We start from the raw sequence: 25,390 nt of genomic DNA, 5'->3' as shown, positions 1-25,390 counted from the left end.
AGTCTTCTAATTTACAAAAATTCATTGATTGTGGTGCAACACAGTGGCTCATTGGATAGCACTGCAGCCTTGCAGCGCTGGAGTCCTGGGTTCGAATCCTGCCAGGAACAACATCTGCAAGGAGTTTGTATGTTCTCCCCATGTTTGCGTGGATTTCCTTCCAGTCTACAAAGACATACTGATAGGAAAAATAATGTACATTGTGATGCCTATATGGGGCTCACAATGTACATAAAAAAAGCCATTGATTGAATTTCCATTAATTGTAATATGTAACAAACTATACAATATTAATTATTCTATAATATCATTCAAAATAATTATTTTATTTTGTAGCAGAATCGATTTCTTACTTCAGACTCCAACGCCACAGCCCTGGTCAGTCTAAAACACAGCAACGCCCCTAGTGGCCATATGATGAATGAATGTGGTAGTAGGTAGGGGCCATTTAGTACATGTGACATTCCATAATTTCAGGAATTTCATATTTATTATGCAAAAATGTAGATCTGTCCTAAGTACAAATACATCAGTATAATGGGCAGATGACAGACTGTATAATATTGACAAGTCTCTGAGTCTTCCGGAGGGGTACAGGCTTTGTGTCTTTTTTTGCTTAGAGTCTGCCTCCCTGTGGCAGCAGCCTATATAGGCGGTCGGTCTTCTGGATCCCCCGATGATACAAGCAAAAAATAAAAAAAATTGCTTCCTTCATACAAAAAGGTGCAAATTCTCTCTATATATGTGACATTGCCAGGTCAATCGGTCTTGAGTTCTTAATAGTAGATAAAAAAAATCTTATTTTAGAGAATAATTCACAACGGTCCCTGGTTAGTCTCTGCAGTCCTTCACCTCCTGACCGCCCATATTCTTCACACGGATGTCCAGTGTTTCTCCTCTCCTGGTTCTTAGCGTCCACCGTTCAGATTTTCCACCTTTCAGACTGACACTCTACGCTTTTGACCAGTCCCTCCCCTAAAATGTTAAAATCCTCCAAAATGGCTTCCACATTGGGCGTCAGTAGCAAGCCGTTACTATTGGTGTCTACTATCCTTCCATTCACTTTGGTCAACTGCAAAAAAAATAAATGGGCAATTGTTATAAAAACTACAAAAAGAATAATAATATTTTTTGTGTGTGCTGAATACAATCTATTGCTCCCTGGTATCAGCCATTTGAAGTGAAGCCAAGTATAAGATGGCTTCAAAAACCTAGCCTATCCTTAGGACAGATCATCAATATCAGATTGGTTGGGGTCTGCTGCTGCCGATTCTGCAAAGTTAAGGATCCGGATGCAGACAAGCTCTGTATACGGTGTAGTGACTGTGCTACACTACTGCAGCCCAATAAAAACTCAGAAATACTATAGGAATGGCGGATAGATCAATGTCATGAGCTTTGGTGTTGCATAGCATGATGGCTCCCTGGAATTGTACTGCATATACAATGTATATTATACATATGACATATTTATTATGTGCGCTGCCCCAGTCACCCAGTATAATTAATACCATATGACATATATAATCACGTCAGGCAGGTTATAATTATTGACCGTGCACAGCCCCCGAGGACATTGACAGAGCGACTAATGAACCATAGAGTGAGTCCGCCCCACCCCGCTGCAATTATGTAATGCTAAGTGCTCGGCTCGCTGAGGATGGAGCGCTTAGGGTGCACGTTCACATCCGCATTGTCAAATCCTAAAACAGACCAGAAGATTGGATTAAATCAATAAAGATGATCCGTTTAGTGACTATTGACTATAATGGGATCCGTCACGTATCCGTAGTATTCAAAGTCACAGTGCCAGATGAAAAAAAAATAAATTAAAAATTTGCCCTTGATTTTAAACCCTGCGCAACAAGGGGCTGCAACGTAGACATCAACCTACGTTCCTTCCGGATATACCAGTAACAGCCAGAGAAACCAATGGGTCAATTTATACGGTGTTTACAGTGTATATTGGAGGTGTAAGGGGGCGTGCACACTTGCGCCCCTGTGCGCCCTGTGTCCACCCGCTAGGTTTTCGTCCTATTCCCCGGAGAAAATGGATAGGGACGGCTTCCTGGCTGGTCTCCTTATGCAGCCTCTCGCGGTGAAACCGTTTTTTTTTGGCCAGAGACAAAGTCCTGCATGTCCGACGCTGGGTAGATTCTCTGGGGACTAGGACGGAAACACTGTGGACTGACATAGGGCGCAAGTATGAACGCCCCCAAAGTGGGAGGATTTCCCCATATATATGTACGCCATACAGAGGCAAATATCACAGATATACTAACATATACAAGCCTGGCAGAAGCTAAAAGAGTGCAGGCTTGTATATATTAGTATACAGAATTGGGGCTTATGGATATGTTTGACATCTACAACAGGATGAACGTGGTCTTACACTTGCAGTAAACCTGGAAGTAGCAGCGGTCCCATACGGCATATGATCAGCACACCTCGGTACCGTCATACATACCATGTGACTATTATAGGACTGAGCTTGGCCAATACTCACTTTAAAAGGCTGTGGGGTGAAGCTGGATGGATTCCAGATAACGCCAATCACTTCTCCTCCGTGAGCGTCATAGAAGAACAACGCAAATTCCCCAAAAGACTCCTAAAGCGAGACACAAGAAAAAAATCTATATCACGGCTATGAAGATGAGCGGCTGCAGATCTAACCAGACCAATAGCAACTCCATGTCTGGGAGATTACCGGCATCTGCAGCAGAGATGTGAGTGTAAAATGGTAGATGGGTTCTTACAATGTGTTAGATGTCTACTTACAGAAAACATATAGCCATGGGGGTATAATACAATGGGAGTATAATATAATTTTTAATATTACAATTTAGGTTTTAAGGTTATTGATCAGAATCAGAAGTATATAATAATGGTGAAAGCGTTAAAGGGGTTTTCCAGGAGTTTTCATTTATGGGCTATCTTTGTACTGTACAGTGCACAGAGCCAGAAGCAGATGGCTCTATACACTGCATACTGGTCAGGCACTGCTAATACAGCTATTTCCATTGCCTTCAATGGGAGCTGAGCTGCAATACCCGTGCCTGGCCACTATACAGGGCTTAGGAGCCATCTAGTCCTGGCTCTGTACACTGCATAGTACAGGAACCGGATGTACTCACAGCCTTAAATAACAAAAAAAAACGTCCTGGACAACCCGTACATATAATTGGATGGGTCATTTTAATATGCCTGGAAACCTATAGGCAGTAAATGGCCCCTCACCCTGAGTTCACTCAGATATAACTGGACCGGATCATAGTCCACTACAGGGAAGCGGGTATTACGGCAGGTAGCTTTCTCATTCAGAAGCCCACGGACAAAGGACTTGACTGGCTGGTCCACGGCTTCTCTGTGGCGGGGGATGTGCTTGGGGTTTAGGTGGATGAGAACATCATAAAGGTCCAAAGGAGGGCGGAAAATCATCTGTGCAAGAGACAAAAAGAGTACATTATAATTCATTATTTAAAGGGCATGTCCATCCTGTTCTAGGATCCTTAAAACTCATCATCACTAGAAGGGCTTATATCTGTGGAATGACTGAACAGATTTGGATAAACAAAACACCAACATTTTCAGGGTGACAACGCCTATCACACCATGTATGTCATTGGGCTTTTCAGACCTGGTGACGGCTCCTCTTTAACTCTTTCAATTCCAATAACACAGGCTGTAGCAGATAAATAAAAGCAATCCCTAAAACTTAAGACTGATTCTGACTGACTGACTCTGACTTAAAGGGGCTGTCCAGAACTAAAAAAAAACATGGCCGATTTCTTTCAAAAGAGTGTCACGCCTGTCCATGGCCCATTTACTTAAATGGAGACGAGTTACAATACTAGACGTGACCTATGAACAGCTGGTGGTGTGGTTTTTAGAAGAGGAAGCCATATTTTTCTATTACTGTACAGCCCCTTTAAGGTATACTACTATTGCCTTTAATGGAATGTGCACCTTTATCCCTACCCATAGGACTCTTTATGCTCTTCAGTTCTTTAGGAGTCTGGATGTGGCAACTTCTTGGTGCCTTCATATTGTGAATACATGCATATTATATAGCATTGATCCCTTTAAACCAGTGATGTAGTCATGACATAAGTATACCCTCGGAGGTCTGTACTCACCTGCACCCACATAATATATGGCACATGTCAGACACACATGCAGGAGACCCCGCATTTCATCCATGTATCCAGCCATAGCTGTGTGCCTTCTTATACATCACGGTGGTGTATGTTGTGTCAGCTTTCACCCCCAGATAAGGACACAGACACTCACATTCACTTAGTGTTATATAACAAAAATTGTGCAAGCTCGGGCCTGACAACACAATGCTGTGTTCAGTGCACAGGCAACAGTCAGATCCGGGGCTTGTATAACCTGGAGCTGACAATCTGGGGATTCACAATAGACATGGCGGGACTGGCACAGCTTAAAGGGAGAGGGAGGGGGCACGGCAGAAATCTAACTTAGGGGCAGAGCTGCATGTTGGAACGGCCGCACTGCACCTGTTACCATATCAGGAGCTGCCATTCACAAAACCTCACTCAGATCATTAAATTAAGGTCATTACTTATCTAAAGGGCATGACGAAGCAGCTCTCACCCCAAACAGACTGGGACACCAACCGTATTACCTGCAACTTTGCCTTGCCATGGATGCCCTGCCCAACTTAGCTAGGTTTTGGTCATGTGCAGCTAAGTGTTAGGGCTTGTTCACACGGGGGCAGGTGGCACGGATTTTGGCACCGGGAGTGACGCGGGGATCACTCTCGGGCCAAAACCCGCCTGCCACGACCGTCGCAGTTTCCCCCTCTGGAGTCAGCTCAAATGAATGGGCCCACACTGGAGGTTGCCGATAGCGGGAAAAAAGAACGCTAGTGGTCTCCATAGACCACCATTGTATGGAGGCAGATTTTGAGGTGAAATCCGCTGTCAAAATCCGCCTCCTTGCCCCCCGTGCCCTTAAAAGCCCATTATTCTCCAAATGAGTGAAATGGAGGGGTGAATGTAGGACAGAGGCCCCTATAAATTCTAGGCAGATAGCAGGAGCGGTCCCATGAGCTATATGGTTACATATGATTTGGGATTGCTAAATCCTAGTACTGATGGCTGCAGGGGTACCCACCACCTACTAACAGGACTCATATAGGGTACATAGCTAGCATATATTCACCAACACAGTCAGATTAGAATTTTAGCAGGAAGGAAGGAGTTAATAGCGATGACACAATAAAACAATGAAAACTCAGCTCAAACAAAAACCTCTCTACAAACACCTTGTTCATGAAACAAAGTATCAGTCTGTTACCCTTACGTCAACGGTTATGGAATGTCACCCCGACACATTGTATCAAGTGCAAAAAACAAGGGACGAATTGGTTACATTCAAGATGAGCCATAATCTTAAACCTACCGCGGCACCCCCTGCCCAACTTTCCCCCACATTTGTGTCTCACCACCTGTTACAGATCGGCACGTTCATGACGTCTACTCCACCCTTAAAAGGGAACCTTTTTCTTTTTTTTTTTTTCTTATTGAAACCCAATAATGAACTATTTTGCTTTTATCTAGTCCTAGTTCTACAGATTTTATTTAGCATTTTATTTTCTGTACATGATTAAGGAGCCGGCCATCTTGCCTAAGCCTTTCCTCTGCCCATTTAACAGCATTTAGTGGCATGCTTTACAGCAGTCATGGTTATAGGCAGCGATAGACTGGAGCTGACAAGCTCTGTGCAGAGAGGAAAGTAGATAAGTTGCGACACCATGTATTGTCAGTAGTGGATGTATAGAGGCGTTATCTTCTATTGTAACACCGTCTGTGATGTAAATAAGATGACTGCGGCAAAGAAAAGCCCTCCAGAATTTGCAAGCATCTGCGTATTATTAGGCTTAGTGGCCAAGGTGAAAACTGCAGGATAACAGGGACATGGAAATTTAAAAAAAAAAAATCTTAAAAATAATAGAATCGTGGTTTAAAAAAAAAATTTAAAATAATTTTCTGGTGACACATTCCTTTTAAGTAAAGATGACATATATATATATATATATATATATATATATATATATATATGTGTGTGTGTGTGTGTGTGTGTGTGTGTGTGTGTGTGTGTGTATATATAACTAACTAGCATGAGTCGGGAAGGCAAAAAATCATTCAGAGGCATCACCCCATGATTTTAGGAGTTCAGTCGATGCACCATATCTAGTAGGAATGACCAAAACTGCATCGAACTAGACCAGGGCCACAACACAGCAGAATGGCAGGAGATGGACATTTATAAGGTGCCGAGAGGAGATAGAATAGCAAGAACGCAGCATATGATGAATGTATGTTCAGGGATGTATATATTTATATCACAACAGTACAATTTACAATGGGTACAGCCAGTGCCCCCTAATAATAAGCACAGCAACATTAGCCCTCCAACAATGTGGGCAACAGCAGTGAACTTGAAAACAGGAATACCCGCAGTGCCCAGCTTCACCCACAGAGACAGCTATAGTGCTCCTCCAGCAACAAAGGGAGAGTTGTAGCGCCTCCTAACAACCGGAATAGTGCCCTTGCCACACCTGCTCTAATCTAGTACTTCCATGCCACACAGTAAGTTACATGCTAACAGCCAGCGCAGGGCAGACACAGCAGGGCGTCAGACTGTGGGCAGCACTCCACTGTCTACATCAGAAGGATACGGCTGTTTCTTTAGACTTCTGATGTCTCTGCATTAATTCACTTTGTCTGGCTCTATGGCAGGTTAGGAGTCTCTGCTGTACAATGTGCAAATCTACAGCAGCCAAATCTCTCCTGTCCAGATAGCGAGTTACTATATATCAGTGCAGGTACGGTAACGTCCATTGATCTGGAATTCGAGTTCACAGATGTCTGTCTGGATACAACTGTAGCAAACCTTCAGCTATGAAAAGCACTGGGTCATATGGATAGGCAATAATAGGAGATGTCTGTGGACGACTTCAGGATATTTCTGGAAGCCCTGCTTTGTATAATCCTCATGCAGTTGGCATAGAGGATAAAACTGAAAGATTGGCGCAGCTTTAGGTCTAAAACATGGTAATATATGATGGTAATAAAGGCAGACCATGACTAACCCCGCAGGACCTAACATGCCGCACTATGGATTAAAACTGGAATCTGCATTCTCTGGAGTAAGAAGGGCAATTCATTATGAAAGGTGCCCTAAAGATGACATGTGTATGCGGCAGTACCAGGACCCGGACAGCAGATGTCAGGGGGCAAAGAGGGGTTGGGCATGTCGGACTTCAACATGCCTTGTTTTCAATGGAGATAAGCTGCCGTCTTCAGATGTGTCTAGCAGATGCCTTCTCCTGTCTGCCAGCAATTGCAAATGTGTAGATATCTCCACAGTGTGCGTAATATATATATATATATATATATATATATATATATATATATATATATATATATATGTATATAGGCGGGCACTGCAGCGTGGCCCCCATTCACATGAAAGCATAAGTTCAGCCCAGAGTCTACTAGCACTTGTACTTTCAGCTGCTTTTTAGTTTTACAGAGACTTCCTTCTCTCTTTTCTTCTCTGCTTTACATTGCAGCATTGCTTGTTCAGATCGGGACACGCTCAGTAAGAGGCCAATGCTTGGAGAGCCAACTTTCATTACAGTAAGGACTGAGCTGCAATAGCGGACCTGACCTAAATGGTGGCGCTGTTTATAGAATGTATATAGATCCTGGCTTCTAATAGCAGGCAACCCCTGCAAATATCTACCCAATCCAGATATAACACACAAACCACAAGTCTGCCCATGTGACAAAAGTAAATCAATGCCAGTCTTGTAATGAAATCTAGTGGAACAGAACAGGACCAGGGCTGAAGCCCGGGGAGGGGGGTAGTGTACAGACAGGGTGTTCTCTCCCCAGCTACTCCATGTTTGTACTGAGGTCCTATTGTGCCAAGCCCACACCCCTTTGATCAGTTCTGCTTCATTTAAGACAAAACAAAATGGATATTGCTAAATGCAAGAAGCGCACTTGTCCGGCAGTATACAATACAGGGTAGCATAGCAGCCATAACACAAACAAAACGGGGTGGGGTACAGTACCCTGGTCTCAATCTAACTCTACACCACCATTCCCTGGTCTACACTCCACTCTTTACATATAGCTGAACCACAGGTGTATGTACAGTAGGGTCACAGGACACAAAACCGAACACTAAAAAAAAAACCCCGTCAGAATGAAAAGCCTTATAACATGCAAAACGCTCTTTATAGGTATGTAAATGACAATTGGCAGGTCACAGCAAACTATCCCCAAAAGTGCTGCCATCTGCCACTGGTATGGGGTAAAAAGTGTCATATAGAGATAAGCCACAAACTGTTACAGCACAGAAACCATACTGTGACAGTTTATGGTATATACAGTATAAGCCTCTGTGAGGTTATGTCCATCAACCCATCCACAATTCCTTCCATACCTAGTGGATAGGTTTGAAGCCTGCCCCCTGCAGGGGTTATTCACTGTACTGCAAGCAGTCAGGAAAGAAGTGCATGCACATTTTGCAAAGATCTGCAGACCCAACACCTAATACTACTGATGCAGGACGGACACTATGACACATGCAGAAGACACGTCTCCAAGGTGTAGCCGCTACTCGCCTCCTTCTCCATATTCCCTGGCTAGTTGAGGTTACTGCCATTAAGACATAGGCAGCAATAGACTGCAGCCAACTCATTACAGACATAAGTTGTGACATCATCTATCATCAGTAGTGGATGCAATGATGAGTCAGATGTATTTATCTACAGAGGCGTTACCTTCTATTGTAATCTTGTCTGTGGTGTAAATGAGGTGATTGCTACAAAGAAAGCCCCTACAGAATTTACAAGGATTGTCTATTATCAGGCTTATTAGGCAATAGTCAAGATTAGAGATGAGTGAGTAGTATTCGATTGAGTACCACTCGCTATTAGAATGGAAAAGTTCGATGCAGAACCTGCGTTGATTGGGTGAATGCTATACAGTCGGCCAATCAACGCTGGTTCTTCTCCTACCTTTAGAAGTCTTCTCCATACAGCTTCCCCGCGGCGTCTTCCGGCTCTGAATTCACTCTGCCAGGCATCGGGCCTGGGCAGAGCCAACTGCGCATGCCCGCACTACAAGAAAATGTCAGCTTTGACTGTAAGCGGCCATTTTCTTGTAGCGCGGGCATGCGCAGTCGGCTCTGCCCAGGCCCGATGCCTGGCAGAGTGAATTTAGAGCCGGAAGACGCCGCGGGGACGCTGCACGGAGAAGACTTCTCGGAGGATCCAGCCCGACCCTCACTCGTAGACTTGGTAAGTATAATTTGATCGAATGTTGCCTACAACTGAAACGAGCATTTTCCCCCCATAGACTATAATGGGGTTCGATATTCAATTCGAGTAGTCGAATATTGAGGGGCTACTCGAAACGAATATCGAACATTTTACTGTACGCTCATCTCTAGTCAGGATCACAAAAAAAAAATCTCTTTGAGTTTAGGAGCGTTAGTGTTACCTATAGAGGTGTAAACTTCTATTGTGATTCGGTCTGTTTTGTGTTTTATTTTATCTATATAAACAAAATATGCCATCTTCACGACACATTCCCTTTAAGAGTCTTCTTTAAAAGGTTTAGATTGTTCTTTCCTTTCTTCATTCATAATTGATCGGGTTTTACATTAAGTCCTCGCCACTGATAAGACTAATATTCTTCACTCATCCCCGACTAATTGTATAATGCTGGCAGTCACCGTGCTTCTCCGCTGACAAATCTGACCTTACAAATGGAAATCACAGAAATAAAAATGTCCATTACACCCGTGATCCCACTTGCCTATGGCAGGAAGATACATTTTTCTTCACAATGTCCTGCACCTCTCCTCTAGTGCTGCACCTACACCCTGGCAGGCTTTCCTTTTCTATCACTGCCCACTTTTCCAATAAATTATCATTATTTTTACATAGCAAAAACCTATCCCGGAAGATTCTTCATGCTGGACCCAGGGGTTCCGACCCCAAAGTCACGTGACTGGAACCAGCGCCGATGCCCGAGTTGCTCTGTCCCCTCCTTCCTCTTACAGGTAACTTACCTGAGCTATGGGGGCTGGTTTTACTATAGGCAAGGGAGAGGAGGGTAACGAAGAGGACCTTATTTATTGTCAATGTGCCAAGACAGATTTGTGCCCCTAGAGGCTGCAGGGACCAAGTCCTGGCATGCCCAGGTGTAGTCAGCAATGTCTGGAAATCTCATACTCAAGTCACAAGGATGAAGAGTGTCTTACTCTAACCCTATGACGAGGACATGCAAGGAAACATGGAAGTTCACTTCCACATGCCTGGTATTATCAGACTGGCTGACGCACAGATATGGGAATAGCAACCCCTTAACTACAATAATTTTATACACTAAACTTACAATTGAAGGGAACGTATTGAGTAACTTTACAAATCTTTATCTTGACGTACATAATATATTACACAACAGGCACATCCACAGCTCAGGTTGGTTCCCTATTACATCTCAAGATTTCCCTTATGCTAGTTCAGCCATTTTTGTACGCCAATATATTTGTACCAACCCTTTAACTATCCAGAGCTGCACTCACAATTCTGCAGGATGTTATTGGAAACAGTCAGCACACTGCGGTCAGATATAACTGCTGACATCTTCCATCATACAGAGAGAACCTGTTTTTCCAAATTAATGTACAGTGTCTGGCATAATGCAAAGTCCTAGAGAACACTCTGCAAGTACACTGAAGAGCAAGGATGGCTGGGAGAGGGCAGCTCTGGAGAATACCAGCGGGGGTCAAAACCAGACTGGAACTCCTGGGGTCCATCATAAACAATCCGCCGGGCGAGTCAAGGTAAATGTAGCGCCCAAGACAATCCTTTTAAGGTACTAATTTGTCATAGGATTATCTCCGAAGCTGCACATTGGGACTCCCCTCTTCCACAACTTTGGCGCGTGTAATTTACATTAGTATTAGACAAGACGGAGGGTCCTTTATAAGACAATAAAGGTAATTTGCAGTATGTTTTTATGTACTAGTGCCGCACTACTAAACTATATACTATTTCCACCCCATGCTGAATGCATTGGGCGCTAAATTCAGTCACCGACCGCATCAAGCTTCATTAGAAGTGGTCACAGACTTCCACTGCCGAGTCAGCAAAGCGAGCATAGGGTACTAGAGACCAAGGCGGTAAACTATATATAATAGCCAGTAACATGCTGTAGACCTATTGGGTGCCTTGTCTCTGAATGCAATAGGTATGGGGGGATGGAGAGCTTTCCTATGATCAGAGAAAGTGGTATTTGGCCTGGAGGAGACCTGCTGTGACCACTGGGAGTATAATAATAGGCTTCATGTTGTGCATATTATAGAGGCGGGCCCCGTTCCTCTGACTAGTAGGGAGTAGGTGGCGTTCCTTTATGCTGGCTCCGAGGTCAGGTATGATTTATTCAGGTTTAGTTTATGTCATAGTAAGATAAAGCAACAACAGGTTTCCTGTACCTTAAGCATGTTACCGCAGGATCCGTGTTGGGAACATACAACCTATGCAATATTGATATCATCAGTACATATGCTACTCAACCAATTTGCATAATACTAGCGTACACCTTTATTTCAGGGAACTCTAAGCACAAAAACAATCCATATTTACTTTCCTCACGTGTAAGCTTAATATCATAAATCCGTCTATTGTGTACTTTATACTTCTGACTAATCCCAATATATCATCCGCAAACAAGGCAGTCCCTGCATGAAAGTAACTAGATCTCAAAACTTTTAGAGTCTTCTGTCATGTGAGACGTATTACAGAAGCCAGGACACATCTGTTTCTTCTTAAACCTCTTACTGAGGCTGTGAAGATATAGCGCCCCCTTCAGTAGGACTATGAAAGGGTAGAGAAGAGAAACAAATTCTTCGGAGATCAATTTCTATGTCGTGTAGCATGTGTTCTTGGGGCTCAACAGTCCAGTCGGGAGATACAGGATCTGTAGAATTTGCCAGATAATTTATACAAACCTAAAATTGTTCTATTAGGCTAGGTGAACTGTGTACGCGGCACCCCCTAGTGGGATCCAGCATTATTAAGGTCATGATATGGGAAGCTTATCATTAAAAAACAGAATAAAATGACTCAGCACAGTTCTGAGAAAAGCTAAGTAACAAGCAGTGGCATCACCCTGGCACCTCAGGGGTGGTTACCCTCCCCTGATCACCCACAGTCGGTGCTTCAGACTTGGCACTCGAAGCTTGAGAATTGTTAGGCAGGCGGTCTCTGCTACTCAGCACCGATCACAGACACTGATGCGCCAGAGACGAGAGTTTTGCCAATTATCAGCACAAAACTCTATTTGTTACAATGTATCAGTACAGGAAACATGTTTCAGCCTAATGTTTAGGACTGTCTAGACTGTCTGCAATTATAGCAAATGCTAAGCTGTGAGGAATACCGGATCAGGAGTCCAGAATTAAGACACAAATGAAGTTAGAAAGTTGTCTTCAAGGTTATCTTAATATGTCACCCACCTTGATGTCACTGCTCTCGGACGGCTGCATCAACTGCTTCTCCAGGTTCAGCATTGACTCTGAGGCGAGGATGATGAGACGCTGCAAGATCTGGAGAAAGATGCACAGAGCTTATAGAAAGAAGTCCCAATACAGCAGAGGAGCATGCACCTAATTTACTATGACTATGACCTAGATTGCCAGTCCCCATAGTACAGGTGATACAAGCGAACATGGACAGGAGGGGGGGGGGGGGGGAGGAGACCGTGCGCCTCAAATGCGTGTGATGATTTCAATAGTGACCCAAGATTCTGAAGGAAAGGGAGTTTAGAGAATAATGTCCCTGAAGAATGTCATAGATATTAGGGACACCACAAAGACAGAAGGTTTCTTCCCCTGATCAAAGGGGCTCCTTGCAGTGATCTGTATTAGGTCCCATTCACCTGTCCGTACATTGTCCACAGGGGTCTTGCAGCGCTCCGTTCTGAAGATTATAGCGCAGGTCCTATCCTTCCTTGAGACATCAGATCAGAATAGGTCCCCATTGAAATAAATGGGGGAAGGAAGGCACTTGGAAGTGCTTTCCACTATAAAATCATCCCCCCCCCCTTCAGCCTGCACACTAGGTCATGTACAAGAGGCCTAAGCATTACAAAAGACAGTTCTTCAACCCAATACAATAAAGCTCCAAATCCTACAATGCAATACATCCAAACTTGGTCACCGATAAATGCCACTGTCATTGCAGTCTGTAAAGATCAGACAATACACCAGCATAGATTATGGCTCAGTCATGCCACCCGCTGACCGGCCCTGACACGATGGGCTACATAGGAAGGGCTGGTATGCCTGGCAGCAATCTCCTCTGCTCAGACTTGCTATCCTCACAATGACTGCTGTATACTTAATTACAATAAATTTTATATATTCAGTCAGAATAGATGAGATCACACGTTTAAAAACTTATTTGTCAATGGGCCAAGGCAGATTTGTGCCCCTGGCCTCTGAAATGGAGGCTGCAAGAACCAAGACCTGGCATGCCCAGGTGTAGTCAGCAACATCTGGAAATTTCATACTCAAGTCACAAGGATGAGGAGTGCCTTACTTTAACCCTATGGCCAGGGTATGCAAGGAAACATGGAAGTTCCCTTTCACATGCCTGGTATGATCTGACTGGCTGATGCACAGCTCTGAAGCTCTGCCTGCAGCTCTGGAGAACAGTACAAGCTGTAACAAGATACGAAATGTAATGTATACAGAGTACAACTGAACTGTCAGTGCAGACCTGGATGACCAAGTGCCATTTGTCCAACAATGAGCAGTTCTTCCCTGTGCAAAAAAAAACAAACCTGGTTTTGGCAGGGGGTGGCATGTTAATGTGATGACATGGATTCCCTCACCTGAGCTGTTGGCTTTTGCTTGGTCCAAACTGATGTTTTTCTGTCTTTTGGAGTAGCGATGAACATAACCGGAAGCTGATCACGTGCCGAAGTAAAGTCGTTGTGAATCTCTGTCAGGTCAGCGGCTGAGGAAAACAGGCAAAAAATAAATACATACAATACTGCCATAAAACCTGAAAACCTGGGTGACCTTTCACCATTGGAATCTAAAATAAGAGCTCATTCACACCACCTTTCTGTGCACTTGGCCAGTACAAGGTCCTTTTTTCACAACCGAGTGTGCACCCAAGTGTTACCCGCTTTCACGGATCGCTCATAGATTTTATATATTCCGTGAAAACGGCCCAGGAAATCCTATAGTTTATACTTTCACGGACTGCTTAAAACTATGGTTCTCTGAATAGACGTTATATATAAAAAAAAAACTAATGGGATTCATTTATGACCTTGTTTAACTATTCATCGTCTGTCAAACACTGTTCCAATATTGTATATTATATAGCAGTGTTTAACATCTACTGGCTCAGAAGCCACCTCTATCTACTGCTACCCCAAGCATATGGCTGCTGCATGGCACCAAGGAGGTCACCTCTGCCGGGAAACCTGGTACCCAGGTCAGAATTATTTGACTGATATCTAACACCAAGTAAAGAGCCATAACACTGTCCCTTGTTTCCTGGGTCAGGCTCACACAACAACCACTATGAGGACCTTGCACCAACATGTATATATAAGACACCTCCATGGACCAATATATAGTCATCCATGAATCTACAAAAGCAAGAGGTACACTTCATATCAGGGCCTAAATAGGATTTGTGACACTTACCAGTCAGATCTCCATTGAGATTTACAATGATGGGGCTGTTTTTCCAATCAAATGAGGCCAAGAGATTGAGGAATCGGAGGAAGCCCACTTGGGGAGAACTGAAAGAAAAGAAAATATGACACAGGCTCACACAAGGAGAAACTCAAGTTCTCATCTCTATAAAGCGCACCTAACCTTACACCAAGATATGACTCAAAAGCGCAATGTGTGTACAGGAGGAATAAAACCAGTTCTGCCCATTACATGACTTGTATTCTTCATTTATTTTTAGCAGTTCTCCCCTCTGCAGGCTCTATCCTTTTCTCAGTTCTCCCTGAGCTCTTGATGGAGACTAGCTGCTTTGATGGTTGCCATGGACAAGATACTGGAAGCAGAGGAGATTCTGCTCCATAACTCTCTACATAACGTTCTGTTTGGGCTAAACTTTGAGTTCCTGCATCACACCCTGGAACCTGTGATCAGAACCAGTACTAAAATCATTCTGACGCCTCTGCTGTATTAGGGTGAGTTTACACGATGTCTTTTGGCTCGTAATCTGGCACATCTACGCCGCGGGAGCTTTTGCGGGCCGTATACGCTCCCACTGATTTCAATGGGAGCCAGGATCGTATACGCGGCGTTATTTTGTGGCCGTGAATTTGCGGCCGCAAAATAGCACCGCGTATACGATCCCGGCTCCCATTGAAATCAATGGGAGCGTATACGGCCTGCAAAAGCTCCCGCGGCGTAGATGTGCCAGATTACGAGCCAAAAGACATTGTGTGAACCCTCCCTTACAGGTATATACATGGGAGAGAAGGGAGTAGGCAGATCGACTCGGCTGCTGGTTCCAGTCATGTGACCCAGAGTCAGAACTAGCCCGGGAACCCATGACTTTGGTCCCAAATAGAATGGTTTCAAATTTCTCATTATTTTTGTAGTGATCCATCTTAGCTGCAGATCATACCTTGGAGCGGTAAAAGGCGCAGGATGCAAGAAGAGATAAGCCACAAGGAGATCCACGCACTCCTCTGAGATGCTGTCGGCAAGGAGCTGAGCACTGATCCAGCGCTTGGCAAGACGTGACGTACCACCGAAAGCTGGGAGCTGCTGATGGAGGCTGAAGAAACAAAAATTACATTAGAACCCTTCCTAATATTAAAGGCATGCTACCTTTGTACTCAATGCAACATAAGTGGATTTTCACATTGAAGGGGTTTTCAAGCCTTTTATCCATTAATGACCTAGGACTGACACTCCTGATTCACGCAGATCAGCTGTCTAAAGCCAGTGAACACCATTCCCACTTCACATGGCCTGTTTGCAGCTCAGTCCTATTCGAACAAATGGGGGTAACATTGCCTGAATCACTATTCCCACTACTCACCCATGTAGTGTGCTTGTCAGATGCGGCAGGTGAATGGTTTCCAGCTCAAGCTGAAGGGATTCCTCAGTTTCTCGAGACTTCAACATCCCGTCTGGAGTGAGAAACTCCTTTATGAATTGAGGCTCCCTGTGATACGCAACTTGAAGGCGGAAGACGTAGTCATCCTAGGGAAAACATAAAGCAGTCACAAGTAAAGCCATATATGAAGAAGGCATACACGATGAAAAAGAAAGGGTGAGGGGTCAGCATGGTAGACCGACCTTGTAGACATCAGTGTAAGAAGCGGTGGGAAAGCACAGTAACTCATGCTGGTCTTGTAATAGCTCTGCCAGGCGGATCTGAAAGGCAGCCTTCACCCTCTTAATGGCATCTTTATCTTGAGGCCATTTCCCACTTCCTTCCATGTGACAAATCACTGCGGGGACAAAAGTGAGGAAATAGTGAAAATTGTAAATGTATGTTTATGTTCAGTATCTTTGCTTAAAAAGTATTTTCCGGCCCTATAAGACTGATGACGTATCCTTGTAAGATCAGCAGGGGTGCAGCACAAGGCACACATGACATTATATGGCCTGTGAATCGGAAGCAGAACTCACAGAGCACTGTTGTCGATTGAAACTACTGAAGCACAGGGGTCCCAGGTGTCAGACCCCTACTGATCTTCAACTGATGAACTGTATGAACCCAGAAAACCCCTAAATAATCCTCTGTCAATTCAGGTCTTCTACTCCAGCTACATCTAAAGCTGCATTTTAAATCCTGCTAGTTGCTGTCACCAGTCCATCACAATAACTAACACTACAGGGAAGACACTATAATAATAAGTAATCTACATGGTGAGGAAATAGTCTACAGACCATGAAACAGAGACTATGCAAACTACATGGGTCAGTAGTCTAGCTAGTGTGTGAAACATGCTCTGCCGAAGTTAGTTTGGTATAGGTAGAGGCAACATTGGATTGGGCAAGTTTAATTTCAATATGCCCACTCATTTGTTCTCAAGAGAAAGAAACTGATACCAAGGTATGTCTGGCAGCATTTCCTTCCCTATTCCCACTGGATACATGTGCACACTCAGCCGAACCAAGCATGCATGTGTATGGGGAGTCTAGGCCGACAGATATAGAAAGCATATGGAGAGTTCTAGAAGCTGCCGGCACTGACAGACATCGCCTAAGACACCGAGCTCTTGCATCTCAGGGCACGCGGTGGTTGCTGCAGGAGGCCACTCACCTTTTATAGGAGAGACAAAGGCAGGACATGGCTTATCCTTCGAGGGAACAAGATGCTTTTTGTCAGACCGTTTAAAGAAAGACCATTGTGGCTTCACCGGGACAGGAGGAAACACCTAGAAGACAAAGGAGAATCTATACATAAAAGCGTCAAGTCATAAGTCTGATTTATGTGTAACCGGGCATCCATTTATATGGTTTTAGAGGAGGCTTGCGCCTAAGAATAGGGCCTTGCAACTCACATCACATACTAATAGATCGCATTGTGGTGCTGTGTGTATCGCAAGTAATGAAGAAAATTGGGACCTGCAAGGTGCCCCAACCAGCAACTTTGGATTCTGCCAATTGTCGCAGTCGTGTCGACTTGCCGTCAAAACGTCATTCAGTTTAATGGACTGCGATGCAGTCAATGCTACAGTTCTATCTGTGGGCGCGCAAACAGAATCACCAAGTAACCATAGCCATGACTCCCCACAGTCCTGGACGAATCCTGCTTGGAGCTGAAGCAAAGGGCATTATAGTACACTCTAAGCAGGCGTCCAGGGATACTGTAACTTTAAAGGTCTCCAACTTTGGAGTTAGAATCTTGGCTTTAAAATAAGACCAAGGTCGTGCCTGTAGTCAATATAGATCTAGAGATGTCACTGGTTAAAGCGGAGTTGCATATACTCACAGCTTTCACTTTAACCAGAGCATAAGAGAACACGAACAGCTGACAGGAGGAGAGGAGAAAATTATTTATTATTCTCCTGTCCCTGTCACTTCAGATGACACCAGGGGAGGGGGTACCATGGACTTTTGTTCATGATATCACCCACCCAATTATCAAACAGACACATACTTGCCATTTAACCCCTTATATGCTACAATGAATGTTGACTGCAGCACCTAAGTGGTTTTACAGAAAAAAAAAAAAAGTAAAAATAGACAAAAAAAAGGTAAGCTGGATGAGAACAAATATGGCTGCCACTAAAGCTCCCTCACCTACCGTTCCTAAAAATCCTGAAAGGCAAACCCACCCAGGTACAAAGCAAAACACCCCCTCTCTTTGTGAGGCGGTCATATTTGTCATCACCCAGATTTGATAAGCAGTAGAGCCAAGGATTTTCTGGGGTTTGGATTCTTATTTTAGAGAAGCATGATAAAGATCATCGGGACGGTAGAGGTCACATGACCATGGCGACACATGGGTAGAACTTACATTTGTGTAGCGCAGCGCTGGGTGCGTCCCCTGCACAGCAGTGACTGTAAGAGGCAAATCTTTCAGGTTCCATAACTTCCTACTTAGGTCATCATAAGATTGGATGACACTGACCATCCGTTCTTCTCCTGTACCGGTCTGAAAAACGCAAGACAGCTAATGAGGCTTGGAATAAGCGTCTTAAAAGTGTTGGACAGAAACATGGCTGCTTTCTTGCAAAAACAGCACCACACCTGCCCACAGGCTGTGTCTGGTAATGCAGTTTAGCTCTCTTTAAATCAAAAGAGATGAGCTGCAATACCATAACTAGCCCATAGACAGAGGTGGCGCTTCTAATGTAATAAAAGGAGCCATGATTTTCGTCTAACCTTGTACAACCCTTATAACTGCTTAGGAAGGGTCATGCTCCATATGAGTGAATGGGATTATGGGTTGAGGTAAAGGTATTGTACTCACCTTCTTTCCCTTGCATAGTACGCAGTCCAGGAGGTTGCCAGCATAGTTGATGGCAGGTTCAGGAAGGTCGGCATGTCTAAGACAGATTGGAAAAAGAAATATCAACCTATTCATTATAGCGGTGATCAAAGTCCTCTAAACTGCAAGCCATGTCCAAGGGTTAAAGCGCCACAACTGGAGTCCCTAAGTATTGCGGTCAAATAAATTGCAGACAAATACAAACAGGTGACCAAAGGAAATCCAAGGTACTATTAGATGAGTGTCTCTAATAAAGTGGCCACTCAGTGAATACATTTATCTAATTTCTCACCGGAGGAGAAGATGTCTTATGATGAGTTCAGGGATGCCGCGTTTCTCTTCTAGGAAATTCGCCGGCCATACTACAGCCTCGCATATAGAGGCATCCTGAAAGCGACGCAGCTCAGACTTGTCTCCCCAGAAACTTCGGAAATCTGCAGCCTGGTAGCGAGAAGGTTGTACACGAGACGTTAATTTATTAGGTTTGTTAATATATCATATCTCATATCACACGGCCACGATGTACAGGTTAACTCCCTGTAAGATGTAACCCTGTAATATTTGATACAATATAGTGATGAATACAATAGGACTATTACTATAGGACTACTCCACCCACCTCTGGACTATCCGCCGCCGGTCCCTTCTCCAACACACTGGAAAAGAAATCTGCACTGAGCATCAGTCCTATGGTCAGGCAACCAATGTCCTTGTGATTTGCTGGTTCCTCCGCGATGTCCCACTGAGACGAAGAGAGAAAACAAAGACTACTCAGAATAACCCCTGACTTATGGACAGTCGCCAATGCTTAACCACTTCATGACCAGGCTATTTTCCATGGTTCATAGCCAGACATATTTTCGGGGGTTTTGGTACACTCGCTTTTAAAGGCTGTAATTTTTTTATTTTTTTTTTATTTCGCTAGGTTGTTCATATTTTCGAGTCTTGTTGTCACACATAGGGCTACGTTGTGATGTCATTTTTGATTTTGAATGTTTTGCTTTAGAACATCTTTTCATTTTCTGGAAGGATTTGGTCATTAAAAAAATGCTGTAATATATGCTAACAAATTTTAGCTCCTCTCCATGAAATCCTGAATTTTTGCACTCTTTAGGCCGGGTTCACACAATGTATTTTGGCACGTAATGTGCCACGTAGACGCCGCGGGATCTTTTGCGGGCCGTATACACTCCCATTGTTTTCAATGGGAGCCGGTACCGTATATGCAGCGCTATTTTGCGGCTGCCGCAAAATCACGGCCGCAAAATAGTGCCGTGTATACGGTACCGGCTCCCATTGAAAACAATGGGAGCATATACGGCCCGCAAAAGATCCCGCGGTGTCTACGTGACACATTACGTGCCAAAATACATCGTGTGAACCCGGCCTTACCTTGCTTCTGTACTGAGAGCTGTTCCTGCTTCTCATTGTTTATGGAGTAGAGACTGTGCGAGGGGTGTACAAATATAGAAACTTGCTTTTGGCGTCATATGACAGTGGACAATCTCATCTGGGAAACAGTTCTACACCATATATATGTGTGTGTGTATATATATATATATATATATTATATATATATATATATATATATATATATATATATATATATTACTAGCTGTACCCGCGACTTCGTCCGCAACCACCCCCCACCCTTGCGCGGCCCGTTGTCCCTGACGCCCCTTTCCTTGCGGCCGCCGTGGGCCTCTCCCACACCCTGTGGGGATTGTCCACTATCAGATGTCACCAAAAGCAAGTTTCTATGTATAATGCCCAAGATATATATTTATTATTTATTATGCTTACTTATATAGCACCATCATAATCCACAGCGCTTTACAGATATTGTCAGTCACTGTCCCATATAGGGCTCACAATCTACATTCCCTATCAGTATGTCTTTGGTGTGTGGGAGGAAACCGGAGTACCCGGAGGAAATCCACGCAAACACGGGGAGAACATACAAACTCCTTGCAGATATTGCCCTTAGCAGGATTTGAACCCAGGACTCCAGCGCTGCAAGGCTGCAGTGCTAACCACTGAGCCACCTTGCAGCCATTTGAAGTGACCACCCTCATATCACAAGCCCATATACAATGAGAAGCAAAGAACAGCTCACATGAGCGATAATGGACCCTTGGGGGGACATTTTCACAATTTTTTTTATTTTTTATTTCCACTGTAACTGAAGCTGATACAATAGTCCCAGATACAGAAAGAATACAGCCTCCTTGCACTTGATCTGGGGCCTCTAGGACCTATCGCCCCCCAGTATCACATAACGCCAGCTCCCATAATTGTACACACAGAGCTCATTTAATCAGAAAGACAGGAACGGTAATAAACCATCCCTGCCTTCCCTTTGCGGAGTCTGGCCGTCTCTTCTCTCATGCAGCTTCACAATCTTGCACTGCTGCAAGGAAATACAGATACATGCCTGCACAGCTAACAGGCACTGCCTGCATATATGTAGTCAATGGGATTTATTTACATTAAATTGGAAAATCCAAAGATCAACCTCTTGCCTTAATACAAACATGGCCGCCTGCCAGACCTGCACAGTCTCCAGAATAGTAGAACCACTTACGCCTCTACATCACCCACCCATAACTTTCTCAAAAGCGTACCTCGGGTATCTGCGGCAGTACATGTGACAGGAGGGTCACGCGCTGGTTCAGGCCCTTTTTGAGCAGTGACATGATGAAGGGCAGAGCGGCCGACACATAATCGCCTCCTCGGTCTATTAGTTCATTCGTCAAATTCATCTTCTTGCAGGTTTCTTGCAGTGCCTTCACATGTGTGATGCTGAAACGAAACCAGAAACCGGTCAGAGAGGACATGCCACATGACTATGAGACTGTGCAGTGAATTCTGGGCTGCCATATCACAATTCAGAGAAGTCAGGGGCACTTGTTGCCCAGTATATAGAAGGGGTTATGTTTGCTGTCAATGAATGGAAACTCACCCTTACTTATGCCTGAACGTAACAAGCAGAAAGGATCTTTAAACCAGGAGTCCATGATGGGTAATACATCACAAGTAGAGATGAGTGAGTACTGTTGGGATCAGCCGATCCGAACAGCACACTCGCATAGAAATGAATGGACGTAGCCGGCACGTGGGGGGTTAAGTGGCCGGCCGCCGTCAAAGTGGAAGTACCAGGTGCATCCATTCATTTCTATGGAGCGTGCTGTTCGGATCGGCAGATCTGAACAGTACTCGCTCATCTCTAATCACAAACCTTTGCCTACAACAATACACTGTACCGAACCCTCAGCTGTGTAATGAGGACTAGTCTAGGATGAATTATCAAACGGTACAAATTCTTCATTTCTCACTCATTTATATGCTCCTGCCATATTTTTTCCAATACCTGGACACAATATATTAAACAAACCAGTTCTTGCTGCTGCAGCCTTTATACTAACAGATTAGCATGGCTCCTGAGCAAAGATGACACGCAAATTCATAAAGTATTCCATATTTTGCGCCAATTCTTCATGCAGTCAGGAGGAATAGTAGTAGTCGCTGCCAGCCAAATGCATGTTTGACAGATATACTGACTCAGATCCCCTAAACCAATATGGACCCTGTTCCTGACCCCCTAAACTACTACACAACCCAAACCTCCTATAGAAATGAATATCCCAGATCACATCACCTAATCTAAGACATATATCAGACTCCCTACACGATTGCAGACCCTACACCCCCAAAAAGCTACCATAAATATAAGCTATCCCTAGGGGGCGCTACAGACTGTTCCAAATATTACATCACAATAAAACAGGTCACTTCAATACTTACTGGAAAACGTGGTCGAAAGTCCGTACAAAAGGCTTGGGCACCATGAGCACAAGGAGGAAGCCGTTGCTGTTGGTGTCATCTAGGACCCGGAGAGACTCCTTGGCCTCAAACTGAATCTATAAGGATAAAGAAGTGAGGAGTCATTGGGTGTCAGACATTTTCCCTGGGTGCTATGAAACTACAAATCTCAGCAACACACATTTTCCTTCCTACAGCTGGCGTGAGAACACAGAGACCCTGTAGAGCTTGAGAAAGGAGGCTAGAGGGCTCACCTGTCTGTACTTGGCTGCCGTCATATCAGCGCAGAGATTCACAATCCCCAGGGGGTCCACAAAAACAACTTCAAACGCCTGGTGAAAGTCTGATATGGAGGGCTACAAAGGAGAAAAGATGCCAGTGGTTACATGAAGACTCAATATGTCATAGCGGCAAACTACAAAACAAGTTGGGAAACAAACCTCACATCTGAAATTTTTTGTGGGTGTAAATTAATGTTACTAGGATGAGTATATGGGAGTGCAATACCAAGGTTTAACCACTAGATGTCACTGTACTAAATCTGTTAAAAGTACCCTAGGAAACAGCATTAAAAATCTCAACAGGCCCTCAAGCCTTCATATCTGAGCATATTACTGAAAAAACCCTTCACATAACACATTTACTCAAACATCATATTCCTGCGGGACAGTCGGCACTTACCGTGGAACTCTCTGTGGATTCTGACATTGCAATTCCATTGACTGTTAAATCTGTACTGGCTGCAAAAAGACACAAAAAATATTTCCCAAAAAAATTGTGGCAAATAATATTATTATACAGTAGAATAACAATAGCATCCCTCCTAATACATGGTGGATTGTTATGGCCTGGTAGAAATAACCTGTAGTAATTAACACCATAAACACATGGCACCTGTAATTCCATTAAGGAGTTCTCCCATAAACGTAACCATATAAATAAGTGACAGTATTAAAGATTTTTCTCTGACCATCTTAGTGGTGACATCTTTTGTCTTGATCAGTTACCAATAGATATGACCATGAAAGCAGGAACTTTCTATGGTTTTGGACTTGTCAGAAACCAAGCCATGATATCCTACATGTATGAGAAGATAACCTGACCACAATAAGGACATCATGGCTGGTTATCAGGAGGAGACACTACATGTATGAGAAGAGAACCCGACCACAATAAGGATATCATGGCTGGTTATCAGGAGGACACTACATGTATGAGAAGATATCCCGACCACAATAAGGACATCATGGCTGGTTATCAGGAGGAGACACTACATGTATGAGAAGAGAACCCGACCACAATAAGGATATCATGGCTGGTTATCAGGAGGACACTACATGTATGAGAAGATATCCCGACCACAATAAGGACATCATGGCTGGTTATCAGGAGGACACTACATGTATGAGAAGATATCCCGACCACAATAAGGACATCATGGCTGGTTATCAGGAGGACACTACATGTATGAGAAGATATCCCGACCACAATAAGGACATCATGGCTGGTTATCAGGAGGGACACTACATGTATGAGAAGATAACCTGACCACAATAAGGACATCATGGCTGGTTATCAGGAGGACACTACATGTAGGAGAAGATAACCCGACCACAATAAGGACATCATGGCTGGTTATCAGGAGGACACTACATACAAGAAGATAACCTGACCACAATAAGGACATCATGGCTGGTTATCAGGAGGACACTACATACAAGAAGATAACCTGACCACAATAAGGACATCATGGCTGGTTATCAGGAGGGACACTACATGCATGAGAAGATAACCCGACCACAATAAGGACATCACGGCTGGTTATCAGGAGGACACTACATACAAGAAGATAACCTGACCACAATAAGGACATCATGGCTGGTTATCAGGAGGGAACACTACATGTATGAGAAGATAACCGGATCACAATAAGGACATCATGGCTGGAGGACACTACATGTATGAGAAGATAACCCGACCACAATAAGGACATCATGGCTGGGTTTCAGAGCGTGCATAGTTCCTGCACTCATGGTCATATCCATTAGCAACTGATCAAGACAACAGATGTCCCCACTAAGATGGTTAGAAAATCAGTAAATATCTGCAAAATTTTTAATCATTAATATTTGCAAAAATGTTTAACTTAATTATCTACATTTGTAAATCTGGTTATTTAAAGGGATTCTAACTAATTTGCATACTGGTAAAAACCGGTATTTCTAAGGAACGGCGCGGCGGAGATCACATCTAAAGGTAAGAGACGAATAGCCTTTCTAAAGGCTATTCCGACATGTGATCGACAAAAAAATTCATTTTAATGGTAGAATCCCTTTAAGCCAAATAATTTGAATGAACAAATTTCTTAGTGGCCGTACAATTATTATGCAATTCACATTACGCAACGGTTGCGAACGTTTAATCTGAATTAAAAAGGCTTGAACTATAATCACTGCTAAAGACCCTTACAGGGGCAGCCCAGTCTTAAATTTACCTTGATACTACCAGAAGATATCT

The 25,390-nt window shown here is 43.8% G+C and overlaps 1 protein-coding gene across 1 annotated transcript in view; it reads right to left on the bottom strand.

Moving 5' to 3' along the window:
• Positions 1-516: 516 nt before the first annotated feature.
• NOL6 (nucleolar protein 6) overlaps positions 517-25,390 on the bottom strand; it is a 34,658-nt gene continuing 9,784 nt past the window's right edge. The window contains exons 9-26 of the mRNA XM_075269677.1: positions 23,555-23,613; positions 23,128-23,229; positions 22,856-22,971; positions 21,676-21,853; positions 19,671-19,793; positions 19,344-19,492; positions 19,034-19,109; positions 18,578-18,715; positions 17,378-17,492; positions 16,405-16,559; positions 16,145-16,308; positions 15,725-15,877; positions 14,779-14,876; positions 13,950-14,074; positions 12,571-12,660; positions 3,238-3,438; positions 2,507-2,608; positions 517-1,072 (exon numbers count right to left, since the gene is read on the bottom strand). Coding sequence (XP_075125778.1) covers positions 923-1,072; positions 2,507-2,608; positions 3,238-3,438; positions 12,571-12,660; positions 13,950-14,074; positions 14,779-14,876; positions 15,725-15,877; positions 16,145-16,308; positions 16,405-16,559; positions 17,378-17,492; positions 18,578-18,715; positions 19,034-19,109; positions 19,344-19,492; positions 19,671-19,793; positions 21,676-21,853; positions 22,856-22,971; positions 23,128-23,229; positions 23,555-23,613 — 2,294 coding nt within the window. The 3' untranslated portion in view covers positions 517-922. The remainder of the gene's footprint in view (positions 1,073-2,506; positions 2,609-3,237; positions 3,439-12,570; positions 12,661-13,949; positions 14,075-14,778; positions 14,877-15,724; positions 15,878-16,144; positions 16,309-16,404; positions 16,560-17,377; positions 17,493-18,577; positions 18,716-19,033; positions 19,110-19,343; positions 19,493-19,670; positions 19,794-21,675; positions 21,854-22,855; positions 22,972-23,127; positions 23,230-23,554; positions 23,614-25,390) is intronic.

Source organism: Leptodactylus fuscus, chromosome 1 (genome assembly GCF_031893055.1).
Source record: "Leptodactylus fuscus isolate aLepFus1 chromosome 1, aLepFus1.hap2, whole genome shotgun sequence".
Taxonomy (NCBI): domain Eukaryota; kingdom Metazoa; phylum Chordata; class Amphibia; order Anura; family Leptodactylidae; genus Leptodactylus; species Leptodactylus fuscus.
Note: the sequence above shows the minus strand (reverse complement) of the source record. Positions and strands in the feature narration are given on the sequence as shown.